Source organism: Gopherus flavomarginatus, chromosome 2 (assembly GCF_025201925.1).
Source record: "Gopherus flavomarginatus isolate rGopFla2 chromosome 2, rGopFla2.mat.asm, whole genome shotgun sequence".
Taxonomy (NCBI): domain Eukaryota; kingdom Metazoa; phylum Chordata; order Testudines; family Testudinidae; genus Gopherus; species Gopherus flavomarginatus.
In genome coordinates, this window is record NC_066618.1 from 28,915,432 (window position 1) to 28,936,774 (window position 21,343).

Consider the following 21,343-nt stretch of genomic DNA (forward strand, 5'->3'; position numbering starts at 1 on the left):
TGCGAAGAGCAATAACTGTGTTAGGGACACTATCTGTCAGCTTATTTTCCCATATGAAGTTCAATACATCTTGCGGTGATGAACTCCTTTGGACTCGTCTTGCAATAGCTTGCAATTCACTGCACAAGTCAAAGGCATCAATATCTTTGGATTCACCATGTTGCAAAGCTTTCTCCAGATTCAAGCAATGTTCCATAATTTGCTTTGGTGTTTTATTTTGCAAACTGTAAACATCATATATGAAGCCAAATACTGAACTAATTTGCTGCATCAATGTGAATCTTTTTTCAACCGAATGTATTGCTGTGTCAATGACTGCAAAGTAAAAGTTCACTTTGAATTTTTCTTTCGGATCATAAATAGATTCGTCATCTGCTTCATATGTGAACTGCTTCCTCTTCTTTCTAATACGGATTGGATCTGGTTCAAAAAGTGCCAGTACATCCAACTCCTCTGCAAGTTCACCTGCATCTACCAATGTTTTCTCAAAGGCTGTGTCACTTCTGCGGCCCACAAGAAACTTCTTGGTTTCTCCAAGTTGATTAATGGCATCACATATATCAAATTCTTTTGCCTGAAGTTGTTTGCTAGTTATGTTGATCTCAAACAATATGTCATACCACAAAACAAGAGAAACTTGAAACTAGAAATGGCATTTGTAAGAGCTTTTGCATCAACTCGTGATGTATTGCCAGATGATCCTGTCAGAGTATTGTCTTCATAGATGTCTACCAGAGCATCACAGATGTCACCAATGAAAGCAGGATGGAAAAGCTCCCCCCCAAGAAGACCTAAGACGTGATGGCTGGATACATAAACAGACACCTGTCCCTCACAGGCACTACCTCATAACATGCCAATTTTGCTCAGGACAGAACATCGTAGAGGAATACTATGCATTCAGTGGTCTCTACACTGGCCAAGCAACAGCATGACAACTAACCTAACTAGTCCATCCAACTTTTTTGACTGCTTCTTGGGCACTGGTGAGGGGTAGCGGTGCCAGACTGAGCCCGGCGATGGGTGCACTACAAATCTACAAACTGAGGCAAGGTGCTGGGCCTAGAGTCCTGGTGAGACTGCTGTCCTGCACCAAGTGGAGCACAGCCTCCATGAGGAGAGAACTCAAACAAATATCATGCTCCTTCTGCATGATTCCCCCAAGCACTTCTTCAGGCAGCTGCTATGGGGCTCACTCACAGGCTTAGGCCTGCCTGTTGCAGGCAAAACACAGCAGCAGGGCTTAAAACTCAGACAGGGCCACCCAGAGGACTCAAGGGGCCTTGGGCAAAGCAAAATCGGAGGCCCCTTCCATAAAACATTTGCAATACTATAGTAACATGTATTAGGAAATGTAAAAAATAACTAGTGAAATACATTCAAAAATTAATTTGTAATCTGAAAATAAACTAAATACATTATTTAAAAACATTAAAAGCTATAATGGTCTGTATACATTTGCAATTACATAATGGGCAGTTGCTGGGTGATTGTGATAGTAGGTACCAATGGGGGTCAGGGCTGTTGGAGGGATGGGGTCAGGGGGTTTCCAGCTCAGAGGGACTGGGCTCGGAGCTGGGGGTCAGGGCTGTGGGGGGATGGGGTCGAGGGGGTTTCCAGCTCAGAAGGACTAGGCTCGGAGCTGAGGGTCAGGGCTGTGGGGGGGGATGGGGTCAGGGGGGTGCCTGGGGGCACTGGGGCAGCTCAGCTCTGCAGGCTGCTGTTCTCTCCAGCCGTCCAGGCACAAGGGGAGCCGGAGCAGAGACCAGCCAAGGACCAAGGGGGCAGGAGCACAGGCACCTGAGGCCGACCTGTGGGGAGGCACTTGCTTACCTTGCCCAATGCATGAGCGTTGGGGTCCTCTTTCTTCCTCCATTCCACCAGACCACTGCTGAGGCTCTCTTCTTCTCCGTGCCCCTCGCTGGGGCTGATGTGGAGGCGGAGCCATGGGGCAGCCCCCGCTTTCCTCCAGAAGTCCTTGTGTCGCGCCCTCGCAAGGCTCCTACCACTGTGCGCTAAGCAGAGCTGCGCAGCTCTGCCCAGCTGCCGGCGCCCCGGCAACGGGAAAAATTGCAGAGGCTGGAGCCACTGCTCTGGGAAGGAGAGGAATTCTGAGCCTCTGCCTGCAGCTCAGGGATTCCCCTGGGTCAGCGCAGCTGCTGTCAGCCCGAACCTCTGGGCTGCCGCAGCGGCGCGCTGACCCCGGGGGCGCCGTGGGCTGCCGGGCTGCCGCGGCGGCCCCCTGACCCGGGGGGGGCGCCCTGGGCTGCCGGGCTGCCGCGGCGGCCCCCTGACCCGGGGGGGGCGCCCTGGGCTGCCGGGCTGCCGCGGCGGCCCCCTGACCCCGGGGGCGCCCTGGGCTGCCGGGCTGCCGCGGCGGCCCCCTGACCCCGGGGGCGCCCTGGGCTGCCGGGCTGCCACGGCGGCCCCCTGACCCGGGGGGCGTCCTGGGCTGGGGGCTTCTGCGGTGGCCCCCTGACCAGAGGGGCGCCCCGGGCTGCTGGGCTGTGCGCTGACCCCGGGAGCGCCCTGGGCTGCTGCGCCGGCGCGCTGACCTTGGAGGCACCCTGGGCTGCCGGCTTCAGGCAGCTCAGACTACCTCTCCAGCAGCAGCGGCTGCAACCATTTAAAAAAATTTTTGGGGCACCGCTTTTTGGCGCCCTCAAATCTTGGCACCCTAGGCAACCGCCTAGTTTGCCTAAATGATTGCACCGGCCCTGGGTGCTGCCTTATATATTAAAAATGTATACACTTGGACTGAGACAGACTTGTTGAAAGTCTCTGGGTAAGGATAAAAGGAGTAAAAAACAAGGGTGATGTCATGGTAGGGGTCTACTAAGACCACCTAATATTTTTTAAAACAGCTAACAAAATCATCCAAAGCCCAGGACTCAGTGGAATGGGGGACTTCAAATACTCAGACATCTGTTGGGAAAATAACACAACAGGGCACAGATTATCCAACAAGTACGTGGAATGTATTGGAGACCATTTTTTATTTCAGGAGGTGGAGACAGCTACTAGGGGAGAGGCAGTTCTAGATTTGATTTTGACAAATAGGGAGGAACTGGTTGAGAATTTGAAAGTGGAAGGCAGCTTGGGCGAAAGTGATCAAGAAATGATAGAGTTCATGATTCTAAGGACATGTCTTCACTAGCAACGTTGACATGGCTGTGTAGTCGCGGCACCAGCACTGGGAGAGAGCTCTCCCAGCGCTATAAAAAACCCACCTCTACGAGGGGAGTGGCTCCCAGCACTGTAGCACTGTCTACACTGCCACGTTACAGCACTGAAACTTGCAGCACTTAGGGGGGTGTTTTTTCACACCCCTGAGTGAGAAAGTTGCAGCGCTATAAAGTGGCAGTGTAGACAAGGCCTAAGGAATGGTAGACGGAAGAACAGCAAAATAAAGATAATGGATTTCAACAAGGCAGACTCAGGGAGTTGGTAGGTAAGATCCCATGGGAAACAAGTCTAAGGGGAAAAACAATAGAAGACAGTTGGCAGTTTTTCAAAGCAACATTATTAAGGGCACAAGAGCAGACTACCCCACAGTGTAGGAAAGATAGGAAGTGTGGCAAACCAACCTGATAGTTTTCGTTGACAGAGTAACATGCCTTGTGGATGGGGGGAAGCAGTAGATGTGGTATATCTTGACTTTTGCAAAGCTTTTGATAAAGTCTCACATGACCTTCTCATAGACAAACTAGGGAAATGCAACCTGGATGAAACTACTATGGTGGGTGGAAAACTGGTTGGAAAACCATTCCCAGAGAGTAGTTATCAGTAGTTCACAGTGTCATAAACAGATAGCTAAGGGTTAATGTCTCTTTCACCTGAAGCACCTGACCAGAGGACCAATCAGGAAACCGGATTTTTTCAACTTTGGGTGGAGGGAATTTTGTGTCTGAGGTCTTTGTTGTCTGTCTGCCTGCTTTCTCTGAGCTTTGGAGAAGTAGTTTCTGTTTTCTAATCTTCTGTTTCTAAGTGTAAGGACAAAGAGATCAGATAGTAAGTTATATGGTTTCTTTTCTTTAGTATTTGCATGAATATAAGTGCTGGTGTGCTTTGATTTGTATTCTTTTTGAATAAGGCTGTTTATTCAATATTCTTTTAAGCAATTGACCCTGTATTTTGTCACCTTAATACAGAGAGACCATTTGTATGTATTTTTTCTTTCTTTTTATATAAAGCTTTCTTTTTGAGACCTGTTGGAGTTTTCTTTTCTGGGAAATTTCAGGGAAATTGAGTCTGTACTCACCAGGGAATTGGTGGGAGGAAGAAATCAGGGGGAGATCTGTGTGTGTTGGATTTGCTAGCCTGATTTTGCATTCCCTCTGGGTGAAGAGGAAAGTGCTTTTGTTTCCAGGACTGGGAACGGAGAGGGGGAGTCACTCTGTTTGGATTCACAGAGCTTGTGTCTGTGTATCTCTCCAGGAGCACCTGGAGGGGGGAAGGGAAAAAGGATTATTTCCCTTGTTGTGAGACTCAAGGGATTTGGGTCTTGGGGTCCCCAGGGAAGGTCTTTCAGGGGGACCAGAGTGCCCCAAAACACTCTAATTTTTTGGGTGGTGGCAGCAAGTACCAGGTCCAAGCTGGTAACTAAGCTTGGAGGTTTTCATGCTAACCCCCATATTTTGGACGCTAAGGTCCAAATCTGGGACTAAGGTTTGACACACAGCCATGCTGGAAGGGCATAATGAGTGGGGTCCCTTGGCCCATGCCGCTTGGCCTGGAATGGTGAACCACAGCCAATGGGAGCTGTGATTGGCCAAACCTGCAGATGCTGCAGGTAAACAAACCATCCATGCCAAACCACTGGATTTCCCTGATGGGCTGCGTGCCAGAACTGCATATCCCTGGTATAGAGAGTATACTTATAAAGTTTGCATATGATACCAAGCTGGGAGGGGTTGTAAGTGCTTTGGAGGATAGGATTAAAATTCAAAATGATCTGGAAAGACTGGAGAAATGGTCTGAAGTAAATCAGATGAAATTCAACAAAGACAAATGCAAAATACTCCATTTTGGAAGGAACAATCAGTTGCACACATACAAAATGGGAAATGACTCCCTAGGAAGGGGTACTGCAGAAAGGGATCTGGGAGGCATAGTGGACCATAAGATAAATATGAGTCAACAGTGTAATGCTGTTGCAAAAAAAGCAAACAGCGTTCTGGGATGTATTAGCAGCAGAGTTGTAAGCAAGACACGAGAAGTAATTCTTCTGCTCTACTCCACGCTGATTAGGCCTCAGCTGGAGTATTGTGTCCAGTTCTGGGCACCACATTTCAGGAAGGATGTGGACAAATTGGAAAGAGTCCAGTGAGGAGCAACAAAAATTATTAAAGATCTAGAAAACATGACCTATGAAGGAAGACTGAAAAAAGTGGGTCTGCTTAGTCTGGAAAGGAGAAGACTGAGAAGGGACACGATAACAGTTTTCAGTTACATAAAAGGTTGTTAAAAGGAGGAGAGAGAAATTGTTCTTCTTAACCTCTGAGGATAGGACAAGAAGCAATTGTCTTAAATTGCAGCAAAGGAGGTTTAAGCTGGACGTTAGGAAAAACTTCCTAACTCTTAGAGTGGTTAAGCACTGGAATAAATTGCTAAGCAAGGTTGTGGAATCCTCATCATTGGGGATTTTTAAGAGCAGGTTAGACAAACACTTGTCAGGAATGGTCTAGATCAGGGGTCAGCAACCTCTGGCATGCGGCTCGCCAGAGTAAGCATCCTGGCAGGCCGGGCCAGTTTGTTTACCTGCCACGCCCGCAAATTTGGCTGATTACAGCTCCCACTGGCCGCAGTTCGTCACTCCAGGCCAACGGGGGCGGTGGGAAGCCGCGGCCAGCACATTCCTTGGCCCGCTCTGCTTCCCGCAACCCCCATTGGCCTAGAGCGGCAAACTGCGGCCAGTGGGAGCTGCGATCGGCCGAACCTGCGGATGCGGCAGGTAAACAAACTGGTCTGGCCTGCCAGGGTGTTTACCCTGGCGAGCTGTGTGCCAGAGGTTGCTGACCCCTGGTCTAGATAATCCTTAGTCCTGCCATGAGTGCAGGGGAGTGGACGAGATGACCTCTCAAAGTCCCTTCTGGTCCTATGAGTCTATGGTTCAAGAAGTTCATTAACAGAATTGTGCAAAATTACAACAAGAAACCAAGAAGGATGTAGATGCAGTGCTTCATGGTAGGTTTGAATAGCCAACTTTAATTTGTGTGATAATTTTAAAACACAAGTTAAATGTAATAATATGGTTGTGAAATATTTTTCAGTTTTTACTATCGTGCCGTACAGCCTGCCTTTGCCCTCATTGTCTCACCCCTCACCCCCTCTGTATATTTGAACAGCCCCTCTAATTTAAATTCCCAGAGAAAACACTGTTCCTGTCAGTGTTCCAAACAAATTTCAGCATACTTTAATGACAAAAATCAGGTTTACTCTTGTAAGTACTACAGAGATAATACATCTAGGAGAGGGCAAGCTGAGTTCTAAGCTCACTCTTAAATCCTCATCAGAGTTAATAAAGAACCAAATTCTGCTCCCACTGGAGTCAGTATGAAAATAAACTTCAGTGGGGAACAGGATCAGACTCTAAGTTCCATTTGCAGAACTGTTATTATTGGTGGTGATGTATAACAGCCAGAACAGATAGACTTTGATTCAAGGTTGAGTTTTAAGGGCTTGCAGTTTAAAAACAAAACAAAGAACAACCAAGCTGTACGTGTGGACTGAACAAGTTTGATGCAGAGCAGAAGCTGTTGAGAATTATGAAGCCATTTGTAGTCGCTTTTCAGAATCTAACCACAACTGGATTATCAACTGAAAGTTTCTAGTTTCTCCATATTTTTTAGTTGAGCAAGTGAAAAAAATTATTAGAACACAGGGGGAGTGTGTGCATGCGGATGGGTGTATGAAGGTTGTCATGCTTATATAACACAAGACCAGCTAAACTGTTTTTACTCAAATTTAAAAACCTAATTAGTAGGCTAAAACCAAACAGCATTCCTTCTGAGATTAAACTTTCCATATGCATCTGAAAGGGGAGTTAGAACTGAAACTGCTTTTCTGAACAAGGTATCAATTGCACTAGCAAATGCTACAATGTATTTTGATTGCCAAACAATTACTTTCTGATCAGAGAAAAAAAATCTCCTTTTTTGTTATCACTCTGAACTTCCAAACAGAAAAGAAACAACAAATCTCCCAGCACAGGAAACAGATTTGTTAAGAAGGTGCAATTGTTACTTACTTTTCTGACCATAACTACCTTCAAAAAGCAAGTTAAGTTTGAAGAAAATATATTTTCAAAGTCATGAATGTTGAAGTCAACAATTTTACACATGCACTTTTTAAAAAGCAAACAAACATTTTCTATTGATTTGTTGGGTTGCAAAACACTAGAACTAGTTACTACTTCTTACTATGTAACCGAATATCAATAATTTTTCTGTTTAGGGGCCTTCAAAGGCAGGTTCCACCTCTCCCTTCCCCCTATCCCTGTTTCTGTATAGAGAAGCCACTGGCCAACTGACATTCCCAACCGCCAAGAACTTTTTGACTTCAACATTCCATTCTCTCCACCTGTTAGAGGTCTCGCCTGGAATGGAATGCTAAACTGTATGATTCTGTTTAACCACTAGGTGGTGCTGTGTGAGACAAACCTTAATTAAGCTAACCTCAGCCACACCTGACAGAGCACTGAAGTATCTTGTTATAGGAAACATATCTGGTGTGTATCTCTATGAAAAGTCTGTAGTCAGTCCCTATCTGCTACAGAAACGTGACTGCTAGTAGCAGCCCTGCAACCTATTGTGTACAAGAAGTACATGACATCGCTGAAACCCATTCTACTTGCTGTTGGAATAGCAGTAGAGCTGAAGAGTCTATCATTCAATGTGCTCCTTATTTCACGTGAATCTAATACAGCTGCAGATGTTTCACCATAGCACAACCTTCCTCTAACTGCAATTGATCTAAAAATATCAACAGCCTTAGGATTATCTGACCTTTACAAGGTGCTGCACTCTTACTCTAGGTGATTGCACAGACTTGCCCAATCTTTGTTTTTTCACTGAATACTCTTGTTTTATAGCCCGCAATCTAGCTTTGTATCTTTTTCTTTCTGGATAACTGCCAGAAATTCCCCACTTCTCCCAGTTGCTCAGGTCTATATTCTTATTTAGGAAAAGCAGGGCTTGTATTTAATAACTACATTATTTTTATTTAAACATTATGTAACTCTAACACGAGCAGGCAGAGCCTGGTGTTGACTGCAAGCTGCAGCTCTCTGCAGTCCAGAACCCCACCTTCCAAAATAGAAAATCACTTTTTGATCTCTGTAGCCGCCTTGTATCCTGAGGTAATAATCAGCTGCTCTACCCTGAGGATGCTTTATCAGTTGCTTTGGGTAAGGTAAAAGGGGCTCGTTCTCTCCTACATGATTTGCATCTGGGGCTAGGGATGCAAAGAAACAGTCCCCCTTGTATGACCCAAACACTCTTGGGTTTTGTTCTCCTCCCCGTGCTAAGCAGTGACCACAGAAGTCATCATCTTGCTCACTGAGTGTTCTGGGTGGGGAGAGATGCAAATAGCCAGGTCCCTGGTCAAGAGAAAACTGGCCTAGCCTGCTGGAGGAATGAGAGATGAGCACAATCTGGGAAGGAGATGCCTGAGTCCAACTAATATTAGGAAGGAATTCATAGACTGTGAAGGTAAAAGATTGATGGGTTGTTTGTTTGGGTAGGAGACTTGGAGAAAAGTAGAGAGTACTGTAGTGGGGTGTCTTGTTTCAGAGAGTCCATTCATAAATGACTACATTCTTGAAGAGAGGAGCTGGTTTACAGGTTTGATTCAGCATGATGAGAGAAGAGCAGAAGGGAAGTTAAAGAGATAAGGGACAGGTGGGGGAAAGTCAACTGTGAGTATATATAACCTATAAAAATGTTAGTTTTACATAAGTTAGTTTACACCTTTTTGAGGGGCCAATGTAGGTAGGTCTGTGGTGGAACTTAGCAATACTGCCCAACTTAGACAAACTGCAAAAGGGATCATTAAGCAAAACAGCAGCCTGTTAAGTTATGTCTTGGCTAATAAAATGTTCACTCTTCCCAGTGATTGGCAACTGCTGATTCCCACAGCATATCCTCAATGAAAGCTGAAGAAGCAGCTATGCAGAATACCATGAGGAGTTGTTGCGGGTGGGAGGTACGTAATGGGTCAGACCAAAGGTCCATCAAACCCAATATCCTATCTTTCAACAGTGGCCAATGCCAGGTGCTCCCGAGGGGATGAGCAGAACAGGTAATCATCAAGTGATCCTTTCCCTGTTGCTCATTCCCAGCTTCTTTGGCAAACACCATACCTGCCCATCCTGGCTAATAGCCATTGATGGACCTATCCTCCATTAATGTATCTATTTCTTTTTTGAACCCTGTTATAGTCTTAGCATTGCACAACATCCTCTGGCAAGGAGTTCCACAGGTTGACTGTGTTGTGTGAAAAAATACTTTTTGTTTTAAACCTGCTGCCTCTTAATTTAATTTGGGGACCCCTTAGTTTTTGTGTTATGAGAAGAAGTAAATAACACTTCCTTATTTACTTTCTCCACACCAGTCATGATTTTATAAATCTCTATCATATCCTCCCTTAGTTGTCTTTTTTTCCAAGCTGAAAAGTTCCAGTCTTATTAATTGCTCCTCATATAGATGCTTTTCCATACCCCTAATAATTTTTGTTGCCCTTTTCTGAACCTTTTCTGAACCTTTTCCAGTTCCAATATATCTTTTTTTGAGATGGGGTGACCACATCTGCATGCAATATTCAATATGTGGGCATACCATGGATTTATATAGAGGCAATATGATATTTTCTGTCCTATTATCTATCCCTTTTTTAATTATTCCCAACATTGCTTTTTTGACTGCTTGACTGTTTGTTTGCTTTTTTGACTGCTGCTGCACACTGAATGGATGTTTTCAGAGAATTATCCATGACTCCAAGGTCTCTTTCTTGAGCGATAAGAGCTCATTTAGACCCCATCATTTTATATGTATAGTTGGGTTTAGGTTTTCCAATGTGCATTACTTTGCATTTATCAACAGTGAATTTCATTTGCTATTGTATTGCCCAGTCACCCAGTTTTGTGAGATCCTTTTGTAGCTCTTTGCAGTCCGCCTGGGACTTAACAATTTTGAATAATTTTGTATCATCTGCAAATTTTGCCACCTCACTGTTTACCCTTTTTTCCAGATCATTTATGAATATGTTGAATGGGACTTGTCCCAGTACAGACCCCTGGGGGACATCACTATTTACTGCTCTCCATTCTGAAAACAAACCATTTATCCCTACCTTTTGTTTCCTATCTTTTAATCAGTTACTAATCCATGAAGACCTTCCCTCTTATCCCATCACAGGTAGGAGCCTATCAAGCTGTGAGAATCTCAGGGGTAGTGGGATATTTGTTATAAATTATGCGGAGAAGTGGGTGAGAGCTCTAAGTAATCACACGTGGACTGCCTTCACTAGGGGAAAAAGTGTTTTTAACTTGTGTGTAAACTACAAACTGGCTTGTCATCTTGCGTGAGTTAAATCGATTAAGAACACCTTCTTTGTTCTCACAGCGGGGCGAGGAAGGTCGTAGGGAGGCGTTGATAGTGGAGATAGCAGGGGAGCTAGCTGTAAACGTGTGTTTAGAGATGTAGGTATTTTGTTATAAATGCCTGTGATTAGCCTTCAAGTGTACGTCTTGTAGTATAGGCATCTTCTTTATTTATAGTAGTTATTTTCAGTCTAGTCTGACTCTGAATACAATAGTAAATAACAAGAAAATGCAGAGCGGGCTTTTTGGAAGGGGGAGGGAGGTCTGCATGCCCCTCCTCCCTCTCTTCCTCGCAAGAGGCACTCCCTCGCCTCCTAGGGAATTGGACTCTAATAGAGTATAGGATGAGACCTTCCTGGGCGGAAAGATTATCCCACATCTCCCAGCTAGAGGGTTTCTTGTACTGTATCTATTCCTGTGTTTTTAATTCTATGGAAGGTTGGAGGCGTGTGGGGTGGGAGATGTGTGTGGTGCAGCTGTATGGGAGAACGCAGCATTGGTGCGTGTGCAGGATGTGAGGCACAGTGGGTGCAATAGCCGTGGTGGAGTGGCAGAGCTGGGACTGTGGAGCAGAAGACCGGTGTGAAGGAATCCCATGTGCGTAACTTCGATTGCCCCTCCGAGATCCCATTTCAACCTGTGAGAGACTGATTTATTGCGATGTGCAGAAGACTGGGAGGCGGGAACATGCGCAGAAAATACCATATTGAAGCTGGTGAGTAACGCATGCGCATTGTGGAGAAAAGCAATAAATCCGAACAAGCAGCGCGAAGCATGCGCATGAGGGCCCCGCGCTAAGGGGAATCCAATTAGTTATTTACGGTAACAGAAGTCGAATGAATTTAGAGCCTCTGCGCTTCCCGTAGTGCGGACTGTACCAAGCCGGCCGGGGGAGAGGTGCATCGCGGCCAGGCCCGGCCGTTCGCCCAGCCCCTTTGGGCAGACGCACGCAGTGGCCGGCTGTGTCAGTTGAGGCGCACGCAGGGAGGTGGGTGAGTATCAGGCAGGCCCGGAGTGCGATGGGGCCGGAGTGTAGGGAGGCTGCCCCTGCCACCCCGCGGTCTGCAGTGCAGTGGCGGCGCCGGCGGAGAGACGGGGCTGGGGGCCGCGGCTGGGTAATGGCAGCGCTGTGAGGAGTGGGAGCGGGGCAGGGACTGCAGCCTCAGGACACGGAGGAGAGAGGCCGGCCGGCTCTGCTGACTCAGGCCTCTCCTGCCAGGTAACCCCGCGCTGGAGGCGCCTCTGGCTTCCTAGCGAACGCCGAGGGGAAGCGGAGCGAGGGCTTCCCCCGGCTCCGAGGGGGCATGACCTCGCGCACGGCCTGGATCCCCTGGGCCCGGCTCGGAGCGGTATGTTACTGCCGAGCGCATTTGTTGGCCCTGCGCCTCCCGAGAGGGCTGACTCCTCCCCCCCCGGGATCTGTTGGCTGCTCCCCAAAACCTCTCGCCCTCGTGACGGGTTTTGTTCTCCTCCCCACGCTGAGCCCCGCCGGGTTGAGGTCCCGGCCATGTTTGGCTCTTTGCACCCATTCTGAGTTGTTCCTCGCAGGCCCCGGCATCCGCCCCCCGGGGAAATGTTACACGCCCGTCCCCGCCAGTTTCACTTTTGGTTTGGGAGTGAATAATGTGGGTGTGGAGGGGCAGGGAGGTGAGGGGCCCACCGCCCGCTCACTGATTCCGCTCCTGGGCGATTTCCAGGCCCCTGGCTGCTGGACTTGGCCAAATTGGATCTTTTCCGAGTCCTAATTTAAGCAGCCAATATCTCTTCCCCTGGCTGGCCTCCCGCACTCCACCCTTGTGTCTCTTTTGCTTTCACAACATATTTATATAGCTGAGAACTATTGGGACCTGCATGTGGTCACACAATCTGCATTTATCACATTTAATAGCCCCCCCACTCATAAATAGAACATCTGATGATGGGAACCAAAGACTGTCTGCTGCTTCTAATGTGTGATGGGGTTAAAGTGTATCTACCTGGTTTTTCACTGGTGCAAACTCTTGGTGTAGAGAAAACCTGCACTGATGCATCTTGCTCTGAAGCTGCACTAGTTTATTGCTTATTATATTAGTGTAGTGTGTCCACATTGTAGCTACACTTAAACACAGGAGTGTTTTGTGTAACACCCCGTTATAGGCAAGCCGTACTGAAATTTCAGAGGATTAATTAGTTCATCTAAAAATGTTTTGAAATTATAAAAAGAAATTTATATAAATACTTTATTGCAGTTTTAACTCCAGCAATGTATCCATCTCCAATAAGCACTCTATCTCAAACCAGTTAATATTTGACATTTGTGGGTTTATTTTTTTGTCACAAAGGATCTGAAACTGCTATACAGATTACATATATTTAGCACCACTGAAATATAGCGTCATTGGTCGTGTATACCTCATGAGGGAGAAACTTTCTTCAATCAAGTTAGTTTCTCATGACAGGGAGAAAACTCTTCCTTGTGTAGAGATACTTAGATAGAATTGGGGCAGCAACAAACTGGTGCACAGCATGCTACACAACCGTTTTATTGACATGTGAGGACACGGCTATTAATCCCTGCTCGTACAAAAAGTGTCATGGGAGCCTTCAAACTCTTAAAGAGTAGAGATGACCTGCTTAGGTCTCATCAGAAGTGTTCCCACATTTTAATATAATTGTGTGATTAATCCTTTTAGATCAAGACCAGTTACTAATTTTTGTTGGTTGCCAAAGACATGCTTTATTGGGGTTTATTTCTTAGTTTCTTTTAGTGGAGTTCATCTTCCTTTTGGAATACATACCCCTCAAATCTCTTCCTTTCCTGGGATTTATTATAACTTGTTGCCATTTTTGTCAATTCATGTTAATAGTAGCAATGTATTATTTCTGGATTCTGGAAAATACCTTTTCTTTAAACATAGTAGTGTCCATTTTATAAATGTTTTGAATGTTTATATTAAACTGAAAATACTCGTACATCATTTGGTGTGTGTTAATAGTAGTAAGTTTGTTTTTTAGCAGGAAAAAGGGTCCAGTTCTAGGACAGTATCTTGATGTAGCTTGATAGTCTCATCTGTATAAATGTCCAATACTACTCAGAATCCTACTAAGCTCTCTGCCTTCATGTTATTCTAGTGATGAGTTCCATGGGCCAATTTTTTACAGGTATTTCTTTTTATCAGTTCAAAACTTTAAATTTTATTAAATTTCCCTTTTATTGTGGGAGAAGGGAAATAGAAGTGCCTGATATACTGTATCTTAAATCGTGCATTATTTTGTATGCTTTTCCCGTCTTCCCGCATTGTGTCCTCTCAAACTACACAGACCTAATCTTTGCAGTCTTTATATGCAAGTTTTTCCATGCTTCGGAGATCCCTGACAAAGGCAATCTGAACACCCTCTATTTCTACTATATCCGTTTTAGAGAAAGTGGCCAATATTAAATACAGTCTAGTACACTTTTTGTCTTTTTGGCTGCTGTGGCATATTGAAAAGAGGTGTGTTTGTGTGGTGTGTGTGGTGTTTTTTTTTGTGTTTTTTTTTGTTTTTTGTTTTTTAATGTATGCATTTGACAGCACTTGATCAATTTCAACTATTTTGTTCGTGGCCAGGTGCTCTTCTGTCTCATGCGCAAGCATGCACTTCTGTAGGGGGACTACATGTGTACAGTCTTTCCTGTGCCTTGCAAAGGAGTATACCAGTAGCATAAAAAGCTGCTCTTGTTCACGAGTTTGGGACCTAGATTGAGTTGGCTTTTATCTAAAGATATCCGGATCTTTACTTCCTTGTATAGGACAGGCTTTACCTTACTACTTCTCAGAATTTTGACTCTTTGAAGCACTGATATTCCACCTTCATTCTGAGGCCAGCTGTAAATAGCCTTATTTCTATTGCTTTCAAGCAATCCCTGCTGACCTCAGATTCTGTTTGGACATTGTATAGAGGCCGTACGCAGCAACTACGTAATCCGCTGGGCTAGGAACCATTCAGTAAGGAGGCAAGGTTATTGCCAAAATACAGAATGCTACTTTAGGATAGTTTTCAGCCAGTAGTGAAGACTCCAGCCATCAGTTACTAGGTAGTAGGTGAGTGTGCTGACACATGCAGTGAATTCGTAAATGTTACTAGGCTAGTACCCTTCAAGTTGATCAGCTTTGTCATAAATAGGGAGTCATTACTCCTTGAGAAAGGAGACTATTTTTCTCTCGGAACAAGACAGTTAAGGTCATTGAACAATAATCCTTTCAAGGCTTCAGTGTAAAACACGAATAATTTTCCAACAGATCAAGATACATAACAAAGGATGGGCTTTCTGGATGATGATGAACTTTCAGTATTGTTCAAGGTGGCAGAATTAAACCTGTAACTGAGTGCCTAAGGATTGTCACTTCAGTATTGTAGGAGATCACATTGTAATACTGCAGTGCACAACTCAAAATTTTACACCACACGTCTGACTTTAAGGATGGACTGCCTCCTTCTGTCCCTCCTCCTCATGCAAAAGTTCATAAGTACTACAGAACCTTGTGTATTCAAGCAGTGTCAATATGAAGGATTGTGAGGAGGCATCTCTAATTAAGAATGTACAAATACAGATCTTTCTGCTTTTAATGGACCAAGCACTGCAAGTAGTTCAGCTGCAGAATGCTGTACTCTTCAGTATCCATTGACTATTTGTCAGATCCTTGCAGGTACTAAATCATGAAGATATGAAAGTGCAGGGATTCAATTAGAATAGTGTAAGTACCTGATATGTATATAGAGCTCACAAGCATGATCATCTCCAAGTCTCAAGGGTAGAGTCTGTACAATTCACCATCAAGTGTTAAGAACTATGTAACAGCATGTGAAGAGCATAAGCCTAACTCTTAACTGAAAGGGATAAGGAGGAAACTTTTATCTTATGGGAATAACCTTCCCTGCCCATAGACCCATTGTCTATGCAGGGTTTCTTAATTTTTGTTTCTTGCTGCTGCCAGACACAGCCTGCTGTGCTAGCTAGACCACTGGTCTGATCTAGTATGGTAATTGCTGTGTTTTAAGTTGACTGTCATCCCTTAACCTGTGGCTCACTAGTTTGATCACAACATGTGGCGTCAACTTTACCTGGTTTTAGGATTACCAGATATTCACATAACATTATTAAAACCATTTGGGAAGCATGTGTTGCCTAAGCTACTAACACTTGCTCATTCTGTTAGCAGCATTTGGACGAGTTCAAATACTATTTTTTGAAATACGTTTCTTCAGTGGGTTACAATATTAACCCTTTGATGCTTATTTTGTGTGTGCATGTGAAAATATGTATAGTCAGTATAGCAAATTTATATTTGTGTTTTCCAGAGGAATACACACCTTTTTGACAAGCAAAAATACAGAACTACTTTTTCATTGTTAATCATCAGAGTAAGAGGTGGATGGCTAGAGTTTTGTGCATGATCTGACAAATGTTCATGACAAATATTGGTGGTCTGAGGTAGATGTAGGACACACAATACTAACTTGAATGTATTCAGCATGCTTGTACATCATCTGAGAAAGTAAGCTCCTTAGGGCAGGGACAATATTATTTTGTTCGGAAGCAACCAAATCACAATTCATAAAGTTGTACACATTCAATGTTCCTGTTTAAAAACACACTGTTTAGTGCAGTTTAACAGATGTTACTTTTTAGAGACCTTAAATTTAGTCTTCATAGATTGTGACCTTTATATTAGAATAAGAGGTACATATTTAATTTTTATATGGGGTCCTTGATGCACAATGTTACACCAGTGTACATAGTTATGATATGAAGAGAGAGTTTCAAGGTGATGCTTTTAAAGAAATTACTATTTGCTTTAAAGGAAGAAGAGTTTTAGGGCTCTACCAGTTAGTTTCTAAAAACTCCTTGAAACGTGCTGTTTGACTGCTTCTTAATATTTAGGAGGTTGAAACTAACACTTGTTTTTTCTCCCCTACAGATTAACACTAAATCCCCACAATGTCCCTGAAACCACGAGTAGTTGATTTTGATGAAACATGGAACAAACTTCTTACAACAATTAAAGCTGTTGTAATGTTGGATTATGTTGAAAGAGCGACATGGAATGACCGCTTCTCGTATCCTTTAAACAGAATTTCGCCTTTATTCATATGTAGAAAAATATAGTTAGCACAGCGTGGCCCTCGCACTTTGTAACACAGTAATGTGGACTTGATCCAAAGCCCATTAAAACGAATGAGATTATTTCACTGACTTCAAATGAGTTTTGGATGAGGCATTGAGAGGAAGACCTGTGGTTTTATACAAATGTGATTGTTTTTCACTGTTTTTGTATAGAAGTGGAAATAATCAAATCTGTTTTTCACATTCCTTTCAGCAGGATAAATCTTAAAACAGCTCTGGTTACACCTATTAACTGTTTTCTTTCCCTTCCAAAGAGGTATGTTGTGTGTTTAAACTCATTTATATCAGTCTTCCACTACCCTGGAACTGTTCTTTGTTCAAAATCTCTATGGGTTGAGACTCCTCATCCTTATAAGCAAGCTATTTTAATTATACATGGAAGTTAAACCACTTATTGGTTCTAAGTATTCTTGATAGCATGTAAAGATGTAATTTATACATCTTTATAACTTAAATTACTTCCTGAATTAATAGTGGCCAGGGCAAAAGCTTCTGCCACATTATCAATTCACATCCTGCTTTAATGCCATTTACCATTTTATTCTTCTCCAACAGCCAAAGATGATAAATTTTTTCTTAAATGTAGTTTGTGGTGATACTCACCCTTCTCTCTTTTACATATAATCTTATGATGTGAAGGATCTTCTGTTATGAGAGAGAAACATTGTTGTTGCAACTAAAATAGGCTTGTAGAATAATAGAGGCATAACCTACTGACTCCCTCCCCCCCCCTTCCTTCAGAGAAAAAGCTGCCTTGTAGTGGGGAATAATGGGTGAATTCTAAGTGACTTCTCAGACTCACCTGCAATCTGAATCCTTCTGACAAGCAGTAAATTTCAGATCTAAGAGTCCTTATACTATAGGGCAGATTTTGATACATAGATTTCTACCACATAAATGTACAAAAAGGGAAGCAGAGCCTTTTGAGTCTACGTCCTGTTTAACGAGCTGTGCTTGCATTTCAGAGTAGATGGCTTTTTATTGTGTCCATGTTGCTGTCTCTAAAGAACAACATAAAATTGAGTTGGTTTCAAGTCCACTTGCACCTCACTTTCAAAGACAATAAATTCTCTGGTGGCTCTTGCATTAGAAACCCTTTTATAATTGCACTTCTGGAGTCACGACTTCTCACCCTGTCTTTAGGACAACCAGATCTTAAAAGCACTGTTACTTCTATAATTTAAGAAGTCACTACTGATTTGGGTTTGAGAGGACTTGCATTTTGTCAAATTGTTCTGTTACTCTTTAACCATAAGTGCAATTCAGGAAAACCAAAAATAAGCTGTTTAAGAACTACATGTTCCAATCTCGATGCATAAATCAAGGTTGTAGCTCTGAGCTGTAGAAGTTAGCCAGAATTTTAAAAAAGTAATTCAAAATACTTATAAAATTTACATTTATGTTTTACACACTTTAAGAGCCTGCGAAGGAATAAGATAAGTGTTTCTGCCCTAATAATCACACACTACAGCATTTTTTTTCTTTTTTTTTTAAATTGTACATGGGAGCCTTTGTTTTAAAAATTCAAGCTGGCACCTTTTCTCATTTCAAAAACATTTGAAATTGTTACTCCATACATCACTGGAGCTGAATTTTTTGTTTTAAATCTTTCAAAATATTACCTTTTTCCTATATAACCCCAATTTGTAACATTTGTGTGAGGAACATCTAGATTATTTTTGAACCATACATGACCAATTTTGTACTGATTCCCCCTTTCAGAACTTATTCTGCAGCTCACTGAACATCAGTCAGCTAGAGAAGGCACACTAGCAAACTCCCAAATTTTGCTTAGTGGAGGCTGTTGGTGTAATTGCTAGTACCCCAGTGGTCATAAACTCTTAACTCCATGTTTAGGAAGGTGGCAGCATAGTGACTATTTTGGCATCTTGCAGCTATAGGAGAGGAGATCTTCTTGGAATACCCTCTGCACCTGCGTAGCATGATGAGCTTCTGTCAGCTTGTAGTTTATAAGTAGATTGGCTCTTTTGGGAGCTGCTTCTAGCTTAAGTAAATTATATACTTCAACACAAGTCTCATTGGTGGGTATTCAAAACTTAATGACGTTACCAATTTTTTTCTATACAGTTAGTGTTAGTTTGATCCAAATCTGAAATAATCATTTAATAATTCAGATGCTCTTACAGTGACACTTAAAAAACTAAAAAGCTAGTTTTAAAAAGCCAGCTTGCATGATTTTGTTTTTTTTAAAGTGGATCTCTCACACACACACACACACACACACACACACACACACACACACACTTCAGATGTCTTGCTTAAATAAACATAGGTTGTTCCAAACTAAACTGTCTCTTAAGATAGTCAAGATTTTAGATACCTCTACCCTGATATAACATGACTGGATATAACGCGGTAAAGCAGTGCTTGTGGTGTGGGGTGGATGTGCACTTGCAGATCAAAGCAAGTTCGATATAACGTGGTTTCACCTATAACGCGGTAAGATTTTTTGGCTCCTGAGAACAGCATTCTATCGGGGTAGAGGTGTATTTGCAAGAGCTTTAACCTTGTACTAATTTTTCTTAAATGTGTATTATTTTTCTTGCTTTTTATTAGACTTGGTAACCTAGAGAAGTAATGTGACTAAAGAATTTTGAACTGTGTAGTATTAAAACTCTCTCACTATTAGCACACTTATTCATTATAGCACCATTGATCAGTCTGATCTGTTTATACTATCAACTTTTTAAATAAACCGATGGTATAACCAGAAGATGGTATGAAGAATTAAGAGGAGGAGGAAGTATTTAGGTTTTTTAAATGTGGTATGGTATTAGAAACGGCATATTTACAGTGAAAGGAATCCAGTTGATTCTAGACCACATTTTGTAGCAGTGTATTATCGTACACTGCAGAAATGGAGACATACTTGCAGTAGTTGAGATGGGCTTGGATGGTCAAAGTGAGTCTTGGCATTTCAATGAGGGATGGTCCTCTCAAAGGATAACCTCACTTCTGGAATTTGCTTCTCCCCTGTGTTCCAACAGAGCCTGAGGTTTGTTCTTCTTTTTGTTGGGGTGTCTTTTTATTTAGAGCAATTGTCTTTAAAATGAGGAAAACAGGATAAATGAGTTTGGGATACCAACTGAATAGTGTTACCTGCTTCTGATGAGAAACAACTCATAGGCTCTTTATTTAAAGCATGACTCATTTTTTCGCTACCTTTGACCTTCAGATTTCCTCTGTTTGCACCGCTGCAGAAATAAAACCGGTCTGGTGTTATTTCACTATGCAGTGTTATCACAGTACAGATGCCAATTTGATTTTGTTTAAAACTTGTTACTCTCAATAGCAAAGATACTTACAGTAACTTTTAAATTTAGAAAGTTAATGTGATAAACAAATTGGTGTGGCAAAGCTTCTAAGCATTAACTTGCAGGACACCTGTACTTTTATCAGATTTTTATTGGGCTAAGGTAGCTAACTGCTGCTTTTTTTTTTATTTCACACACTGTTTAACAGTAAAAGTAAATCTTTAGAAAGCGGATGTTCAACAGTGCAGAATAGTGTGGTGTTTTGTTTTTCCTTTTTTTCTGTTCCGCAATATCAAGGTCCACATTTAATTGAGAATTCCAAGTGCCTTTGCTTTTCATGCCTGCATAGTCACTTTTTCAGCCAATCAAATAGACTGATGGACACCCAAAATAAAGGACCCTGTATATAGAATATTTCAATTCGGTATGAAATGCCAGCAGCATTTCCTGCTCTTTTCCCCCTAAAATCTCACAAAGGATTCTGCCAGAGACTAGAAATCTGGGAGTCTGGATTTACGTTTCGTATTTATTTTGACACTCCCATCTTAATTACATATTTGAATAGGATGACAGCATAATTCTTCTCACATTGGAGTCTGTTGAATGGGCATGGCTGCCAGTCTTCAGCATGGGATGTGTCCTTCCCTTGTCAGCTGGTTCCAGAGAATTCTCGCACGGACAAGTCATCTGGAAGTTCTGCTTCTGTCTGATGTGTATCAGTTCAGAGACTTCTGCTACTATATAATTCTAATCTGAATGGGTTTTTGAACCTGGGGATGTGAGCATTCAGGAGGATTTGGGGACCTCAGAGGTTATGTTGATGTTATTTATTTACCCTCTCTAGATTCTCTCCTTAGCCTGAGGTGAGCCTAGTTTTGCATTGCTGGCTCAGGCACAGTGCAAGTGGCAGCTGCCATTGACAATGTCACACACATGCTCTTGCAACTTTTTCTCTCTACCTGAAGACATCTGCCAGTTGTGCCTCAACTTATTTGGCATCGGCCAGCTGTCAGGTTTAGGGGCTGAAATAAAAGGACTGCTGGCTTCCATTATTCAAGATAACTCCTTGCATAGTAGAAGCAGAATTTCATCCCATCTCCCAAAAGGACAGGAGAGACCTCAGGACAGAAATGGGTAGGCATGTCTTAAAGTTTGGAAATTTGGTTTTAGGACATCAGCAGGGATTTTTAATCACCTTTTTCTTTCTTAGAAGCGCTTCTCTTGTGAGGGAAGAGAGATTTATTTTAACTAACTGTGAGGACAAGTTTGGCTGAGGAATCACTTCCAGTATCGCTAAGCTAGCTATGTACGTGAACTCTGTGT

General features: G+C 43.0%; 1 protein-coding gene across 6 annotated transcripts in view; it reads left to right on the forward strand.

The window, feature by feature from the left end:
- Positions 1-11,345: 11,345 nt before the first annotated feature.
- Positions 11,346-21,343, forward strand: part of LOC127044380 (cullin-2-like) — a 38,362-nt gene continuing 28,364 nt past the window's right edge. For 2 of the 6 annotated variants that reach the window (XM_050939178.1, XM_050939177.1), the window contains exons 1-2: positions 11,362-11,592; positions 16,540-16,678. In XM_050939178.1, coding sequence (XP_050795135.1) covers positions 16,560-16,678 — 119 coding nt within the window. In that variant the 5' untranslated portion in view covers positions 11,362-11,592; positions 16,540-16,559. Of the gene's footprint in view, positions 11,593-11,678; positions 11,820-16,539; positions 16,679-21,343 lie in introns of those variants that run through there. The other 4 variants (XM_050939173.1, XM_050939175.1, XM_050939176.1 and 1 more) reach the window with 4 other exon arrangements.